This window comes from Aspergillus ibericus, assembly GCF_003184845.1.
Source record: "Aspergillus ibericus CBS 121593 unplaced genomic scaffold BO80scaffold_33, whole genome shotgun sequence".
In the NCBI taxonomy this organism is placed as follows: Eukaryota; Fungi; Ascomycota; class Eurotiomycetes; order Eurotiales; family Aspergillaceae; genus Aspergillus; species Aspergillus ibericus.
Window position 1 is genome coordinate 1 of NW_020292131.1, and position 7,568 is coordinate 7,568.

General features: G+C 45.8%; 3 protein-coding genes across 3 annotated transcripts; 2 read left to right on the top strand and 1 right to left on the bottom strand.

The window, feature by feature from the left end:
• Positions 1 to 1,186: 1,186 nt before the first annotated feature.
• Positions 1,187 to 1,880, top strand: BO80DRAFT_427079 (uncharacterized protein). The gene is made up of 3 exons (XM_025719914.1): positions 1,187 to 1,299; positions 1,361 to 1,554; positions 1,607 to 1,880. The coding sequence occupies exons 2-3, from the start codon at positions 1,406 to 1,408 to the stop codon at positions 1,746 to 1,748; spliced, it is 291 nt and encodes a 96-aa protein (XP_025573022.1). The 5' UTR covers positions 1,187 to 1,299; positions 1,361 to 1,405; the 3' UTR covers positions 1,749 to 1,880.
• A 103-nt stretch (positions 1,881 to 1,983) lies between these two features.
• Positions 1,984 to 4,967, top strand: BO80DRAFT_457045 (putative protein kinase; the record flags this gene model as incomplete). The annotated part of the gene is made up of 6 exons (XM_025722204.1): positions 1,984 to 2,222; positions 2,276 to 2,622; positions 2,682 to 2,992; positions 3,041 to 3,209; positions 3,348 to 3,426; positions 4,910 to 4,967. The coding sequence occupies 6 exons, from the start codon at positions 1,984 to 1,986 to the stop codon at positions 4,965 to 4,967; spliced, it is 1,203 nt and encodes a 400-aa protein (XP_025573023.1).
• A 657-nt stretch (positions 4,968 to 5,624) lies between these two features.
• BO80DRAFT_457046 (uncharacterized protein) lies at positions 5,625 to 6,661 on the bottom strand (the record flags this gene model as incomplete). Its single annotated transcript, XM_025722205.1, has 3 exons — positions 5,625 to 5,928; positions 6,240 to 6,523; positions 6,605 to 6,661. The coding sequence occupies 3 exons, from the start codon at positions 6,659 to 6,661 to the stop codon at positions 5,625 to 5,627; spliced, it is 645 nt and encodes a 214-aa protein (XP_025573024.1).
• Between the last annotated feature and the right edge of the window lie 907 nt (positions 6,662 to 7,568).

Below are 7,568 nucleotides of genomic sequence, written 5' to 3' on the forward strand. Positions count from 1 at the left end.
TCTTCGTTGGTGGTCTCTTCGTTGGTGGTCTCTTCGTTGGTGGTCTCTTCGTTGGTGGTCTCTTCGTTGGTGGTCTCTTCGGTGGCCGCTACTTGGTCAGTTGCTTGACATAAACGCTTCTTGAGTACCAGTAATCCACCATTAATGTCACCGCGCATAATTGGATTTAGCAAAAGGCTGATATTTTCTGCAACCACCTTGTCATATAGACGTATAAAGCGAACCAAGATCTCAATTGCAGTGGAAACATCATCAACATTCTGTATCATGTTGAAAATTACAATGTCAGAACAGGGAATATTTGAGCAGTCGGGCGCAGGCAGGCAGGAACTGTCAAGAATGGGAATAATGCCTCTCACGAGCGGTCAGTGATCATACAATACAATTTGTGAGAGTGAAAGAAGAAGTGGGGAGGACTTTAGATCTCCCTCAGATAGTTGAGCTTCTGGTTCAAGTATTAGTCATGCTTCCGAAAATGGATAGGTAGTTATTATTGGTTGACATTCTGAACCACGGTTCAGAATGTCAACCAATAATAATGGTCTGAGATCTGCCGCCGAAACGGGGTTTTGGCCACGCTCCTCATGCTGACCCCAATATGCAATTTACTTTCCGGCGGGCCCGAGAGGCATCTTCCCTCATCAATGGGCTACTTCTCCGTTGTCTGATCTCCACCTCATCTACGTAATAGGGTTTCTATGCCCGAGGGAACCTGTAAGGCAACTGGCGATTAAAGGAACTATGATATTTACTACTCACAGGGTTGAATTCTTCCTCGGAAGGGGCATTGAGTGATCGGACGCACTGGATTGTCCTGACAGTCCGTCTCGTGTCTAAACGGCACGACGCGCGATTGGTGCTGCACGCAACGATTGCCACCAGCACCGAAGACACGGAGCCACGCTCCTACTATAGTTGAATTGTAGCATTGCTTACCGTATCTATCCACCTGGATTCACGGCATTCTGCGCTCTAGAAGCCCGGAGAAAGGCCTGCTGCCTGGGAGAATCGTGAAAACAGCGTAGGTCCACCGTTGAACCTCAGCCAATACTCACCCACCTTCGCGAGTCAGGGCTTGCTGAAGGTTTCTCGCTTCAACTAACCCCCATCTTCGCGGCTCGCAGCGGTATACATTGCATGGATCATTCTCCACGTAGGCGCTAACCAACATCGAAATGTAGGGCGTGGCGGGATTCACCCTCTTCAATACCGACTGATTGTCGCCAATTAATACGCGCTCTGCTCATGTGGAAGACGGCCGATGTTGAGGGAAATTAAGATATATAAACGACAACTCCAGTTGAGTACATCGAGAACATCCCCATCATCATTCCATTTGCCTCATATTCATATACAACAGTCCATTACCCCATCACCATCACCGTTACTATCACGAACTCCCAGTATGTCGCGATCCTTCTCGACCACTGTGCGGGCAATGCTCAACATTTTCTGGAAAAACACCCAAGCGATACCTGAGTATGAGACGATGATTACCCGCTCAATTGAGATAAACCCAAAATTGAGTAAATGGGCTGAGAGGGTCGAAGTTGCGTAAGTAATGAAGATTGCTGTAAAATAATTATCTTGCTTATCATTTTGCTAGGGGCGACGAACATGACTCTGAAGCAGACCCTGACCTGCGCGTATCGGGGCAGATATTCAACAAGGAGGGAATGCGGATTACGTCGGGGCATTGGTATAAAGACGGGCGAGTGGTGTATTCGAGGAGCAGCTTTAATAAATGATTTGACTGGACATGAAGAGGGGCCGGTAACTTATAGCGAAGTATTATTCTTTCTAATTAGTTGGTTGGATGAATAGATACTTCAACAAGGCTATTAAAAGAAATCACATGACAAGTTGCCTGTTGGCCCGTGCATGCTTCACATTGCGCTTATAAACCCGCCTCCCCCTGCTTTCAACACGACCAGCAACGGTCAACGCCAAAGTGGGCAGCGATTCATTCATCTCTTCGTGGCCATGTATCTTAGAAGATACCTTAGAAGAATTTTTCAGTCCGTTCCCTACAAACCCCCCCCCCTCCCGATAAAGTTACTCCCTACGGCAGATCTGGTTGAGGAAGAGCACACACCCCATTATAAGCCTCAGCACTTTTATCCTGTACGGCTTTATGAGATACTCAACAACCGATACCAAATCGTCACCAAAATAGGTTGGGGAACAAGTTCAACAGTATGGCTAGCACGCGATCTCCACCAGTATGTGAAGAATATCTGATAACATATTCAAGCCTTGTCTCACTGTGTAATAGATGGCGATGGCTTCAACCCCAATATGTGGCCATCAAAGTTAACGCAAGCAATTATGCATCTCAAGAGTCTGCGGAGAAGGAGTTGCGCATTACTGAGCATATAACTAAAGCAAATCCCCAGCATCCAGGGCGCAACTTTGTCGCTATTCTGTTAGACTCGTTTCGTGTTGCTAGTCCGGGCGGCACTCATATTTGCATGGTCTTTGATGCGCTTTGTGAACCCCTGTGGATGCTGAAACGTCGTTTCGAAGGAAATATCATTCCCCTCGACGTCTTGAAACCGGTATCTAAACTTATACTGGAAGGACTGCGGTACCTCCACACCGAATGCCACGTTATTCACACAGGTAACTAGTCATTCAACCGATTCGCTTCTAAGATCGGTCACAGCTAACGGAAAAACAAGATCTAAAGTCTGATAACATCTTATTGTCCCTACGTAACCCATCTATCCTGAACTCGGTCGCGCAGGATGAGATGAACAACCCCTCTCCACGGAAACAACTAGACGGTCGGGACATATACTTATCCCGAAATTTCTGGGGACTGTCGCCCGATGAACTAGGTAGATCGGTAATAACTGACTTTGGGCTTGCTATACACGGTGACGGCCCTCCGAATAGCCACCCCATCCAGCCAGAGGGATATCGGGCCCCAGAAGTTTGTCTTGGGGGTGATTGGAGCTATAGTGCTGACATTTGGAACTTGGGAGTTCTGGTAACGTCCTCATTATCATAATTCTGATCACTACTAATGGTTTATTAGCTTTGGGACCTGTTCTATGGCCATGGGCCATTTGATATACCACCGGACTCGTGCGGCTCAGGCTCTACAGACGAAGCCCATCTGGGCCAGATAATTTCTCTCCTGGGGCCTCCTCCACTTGATCTTCTCAGCCGGGGAGAAGAAACATATCGGTATTTTGACGCTGAAGGTATGCTACTTATGTCCTAGCTAGACGCAGCTAACTGAACTGAAGGACAATTTAAAACTCCCGAGCTTATTGGAAAAAAGGATCTGGTCTCTATGGCTAAAGAAATTGATGGTGACGACGAAATGCCTCTGTTTGTAGACTTTATTTCTAGAACGCTACGCTGGAGGCCTGAGGACCGGACCACGGCGGAGGACCTGCTTTCACATCCGTGGCTTACGTAAAAGAGACCTGCGAATGGGTGAGAAAGGGGGTAGGCGTTATCTGTACAGTGGATGGATATCTCTTCGCTTAAGAAACCTCTGTTCAGGCTTTCCTTTTTGAACCACGATCCGATATATCAAACGGCCATACGTGAGAGAGCCCCAGCTCTGTTTACTCCTTCCCATAGATGGACTTATTAGCACCTAGCGCAATCACTGTATGAACTATATTATTACCTCACATTCTCCATGGAATGCGAATGCACTAGCTTCCAATTTCCCGCGAAGCGAATGAATGACGCCGAGATGTACCTGGATACAGATCGTTCATCCTGTGGCCAATGATTCCGCGTATCTCGCATATGCTTCAGCTAGCCCTTAAACCCCAACGCTACCGAAGATACGTAAGGATCAGCCATTACCAACGGCATCTTTCAGTACTTCGAGACCTAAGAGAATGGGGAATTCCTGCCAGGCCCTCACTAGAAGTACGTCTTGGTCATGTTGAAAACATACTAGCGGGAATTAAAAGGTACGTCACGCGAGCAGGGGCCCTGGAATATACCTCTCATTGATGAAGATTCTGGATGAATCCGAGTCAATCAGGTATGAAGGTATATTGCATGGCACAACCTGTGTATTAAATTTTGCTCTAGGTATTTAGCGATAAAATGTGTCCCTACTAGAAATTTTGCCTAATTACTACCATGGAAGAAACAATGACCAGGAGAATAAAACCAGCAGATAAGATAGTCTAGTGATTGATCCAAATAGACTTGCCTATAGTCATTTTCTGGTTGCTGATTAGGCCCGGCCTATTTACTTTTAGCGCCGTGTAGACGGCCTCAGGAATATTCTAAGGAGTTAAAATATCCTTAAATATATGTATAAGAGAAAATATCCTTAACTAATCTTTTTAATTAATTAATAAATAATTATTAAGCGGGTCATAGAATCTTATACTATAGTATTTAATTATAAACTGAAGCTTAAAGCACCCTGGCTATTTAGGTAGCTTTCTCGTGTCACGGTGCCTGCCTGCCTGCCTACCTGAACCCGTGTGTGGTTGCCTGAATCCTGCCTGAATCCTGTTCCTGAATACCCTTATATAGCGTGCGCAGTGTAAAGCCATTGGCTTTACATCCTAGTCCTTTTGCTGATAGTGCAGCGGGAAGTACCTGGAATGCGCACCCAGTATGCCCCGTGACATCTCGCGGGGATCAAAACTCTAAGATATCTCTAGTAGCATGCAAAAAAATCTTTGAAATTCTTTTGACTCAAATCAAGTCTTCTATGAATCTTATCCCCATCCCGGAAATGCTGGTATAAAATGTCGGAGCGTGAGAAACCTTGGAGGCACGCTGGACACAGATAATTCATTGATGACAGCCGGAGGATCTTCTTCTGAGTATTGGACTGCCTTTCAAGACTGGACATATTGATGATCATGTAGCACCAAGTGAGGAGACTCTGTGACGTGGGAAAATGCTGTATATATAGAAGGCTGGGAGCATATTTTCCTATGTTCGACGACGATACGTGGTGTATTGTAAGATGACACCGATAGACTGCACCATATGCTGGCAGAATTAACACAATCCTTGGTACGGAGTAGCGAGAGCAATTCTTTACCATATTGATATAGTCTAAGTTAGGCTAATTGACTGATACTCTCGCCTCTCCCTACTTCCTTGACTCGAACACGCACAGGGCATGAGCCGGAGGATTAATGAAATTGCTAAGACAGCACTCGGCATTTTATCATCACTAGGCTGGATATCTACATCTGAGGCTCCCATCGACTGTTTATAACCTAATGTGGAAGCTATGTACGCCAGAAAGCTTATACATGTAGTGATCAAGAGCCAGTGAGATGCTCATTGAATGATTTGCTATTATACACTTCCTCGCAAGTTCACCACATGGGCCATCCTGTTAGATTTTAAACGAATTGATCAGTCTCCTAATATCCTTACTCTTACCAACAAGCCCCATGCGTAGTCCACACTCTTCACCGACATTAGACCATGGTTTCCCTTTAATGTCCTGGAAAGTTGCTTCTTCTGCTGTGGCTCACTTGGAGAGCGATCCTAGGGCTGGACAAACATCTCTTCGTGTTCATATAGCCCTTCTGGCCAGGTAAAGGAGGGCATTTGACCTAAGAAGAAAGTTTTGTTTTCAGCGAATCAATACCAAAATCCAGCAGGGGAGGTAGTCACCAACCAGCTTCAGAATCGTCCTTATAATGCTCTACTACAAAATTTGGCTTGAAACAATCTGGACCATATCGCAACAACGAAGCAGGAAGAAAAGCCTTAATAGCTATCTGATAGTTGACATAGAACGTGCCAAAGTCGGTATCTTTCATAGCGAGACCTTGATGTATATCGTCTTTCTCGCTTTGGAAATGTTGGCGTAGGACGTCAGGACGGGGAAACCCCTTAAGGCATTGTGGACAGATGTAATTTATCCGGGATTTCTCAATGATCTCTTTAAATGTATCCAACTGTGTTTGCAGGCTAGCCATGTTGTATATGAGGAGAAGGAGAGATGGCAAGGTGAACTATTGAAACGCATTTTTGGGAGCTTCTAGGGGTTTAATAGGATCAGATCTCGCGTGAGATTAAGCAATTGGCTTAAACGACTGGCTAACATTATCCCAGTCCTAAAGAGACATAGCTAATGGTAAAATACGACATGCCAGGTATGAGATGCATTGCCCTGTTGCTGTGCATTGACGACTCATGCGCTACTGCGCTGTCGTATGTACGTTAATCATACATATCTGGCTCTATATATCGCGCCTATTGGCTGGCTAAATCATTCAAACTGGCTGGTTGGTTCAGAGGAATTTCGGCTATGAATCCATATACGGTTATTCCTCGCCGTTTCACGGGCTCTATCCAACATCTCCTCAACAAATCTCCCTTCCCTAATCAAGTCGGCTAGAGTATTCAACTCTTCGAAGGTCCAACCAGCTCTGGCAACTGCGAGTATGGCAGGCTGCCCAATTGCCTTGAAGTCGCTCCAGGGAAGACGGTCACGGAACAAGCCACGAAGGAAAGTAACCACGAGGTCGTCGGGCCCCCTTTCCACGCCAATGAAGATTATAGGCTAAGCCATTGTTAGACAGATACATATGCAAAATGCGCGTATATTCCTGACCATATGCTTTGGGGGCCTGCTTTTGATTACCCCCAGGAACTTTGTGATATACTTCCAAAGAGGAATAATGTTGGCAAAGCAACCCATCGCCACTCAAAGAGAACAGGAGAGATTATGTATAAAATGGTGAATATGTAAAATTACTGAATCTCGAGGTCAGTATCGTGCCAATTGCAGATGCTGTGAGCATGGTTACATTTATAACTGTTACTTGGAAAGCTCCCACCCCCATCTATGCTGCATTACGGACCTACCTCCTCCACCCTATCCTTGTTCAAGGACCTAGGCCACAAAGTTCGAGTGGAAGCACTACAGCTTGATTACCCCCGCTTTTTGACACATGCTGTCATTCGCACGATGCATGACAGTGAAGCATGTCAAGCCTGAGTGGCTTGTATCGAAGACTGTACATTGAGCCAAGCACCCCGGCCAATTTTTTTGGTCCATTTCCCGGGTATTTGGTCTTATCATTGTGTACTGGGTATGTCTATGTTTCGTACTCCCTCGTACACCCTCCTTCACTTCCCCCCTGGCAGACCTGGCTTTGCTCGCCCCTCACGGTTAAGACATGTATAGCATGCATGACAACGCGCTCCGTAATGCTGGGCTGCATGGCACCATGTTTCTAGATGCGCCATGGAGGCCTCGAACACAGTAATGATATAGGAAACGTCCCAGTAGTCCCAGAAATAATTCTACGAGTGCGCATTCGGAGTCACATTACACTCATGCATTTCTAGATGAGGGGGTCGTAAGCTTCTTTACCAGGTAAAATGTCAGCCAGACGAACATATTTCGCGTGATGTTGCTTGATGCACACTAACTTTGGGGATAGTGTGGTTATACTTAGATACGCTTTGTTCATGCGATGTGATTGGCCAGGAGTATCAGGTTATTTACACCGTGCCTTAGATCCACCTTCTCCAAACCCATCTTCTTTAAACCCAACTTTCTTAAACCCAACTTTCTTAAACCCAACTTTCTTAAACCCAAC

Coding starts and splice junctions, on each gene's coding strand:
- BO80DRAFT_427079 (XM_025719914.1), top strand. CDS start 1,406: ATGTCGCGATCCTTCTCGACCACTGTGCGGGCAATGCTCAACATTTTC. Junction 1,555..1,606: donor GCTGAGAGGGTCGAAGTTGC/GTAAGTAATGAA, acceptor TCATTTTGCTAG/GGGCGACGAACATGACTCTG.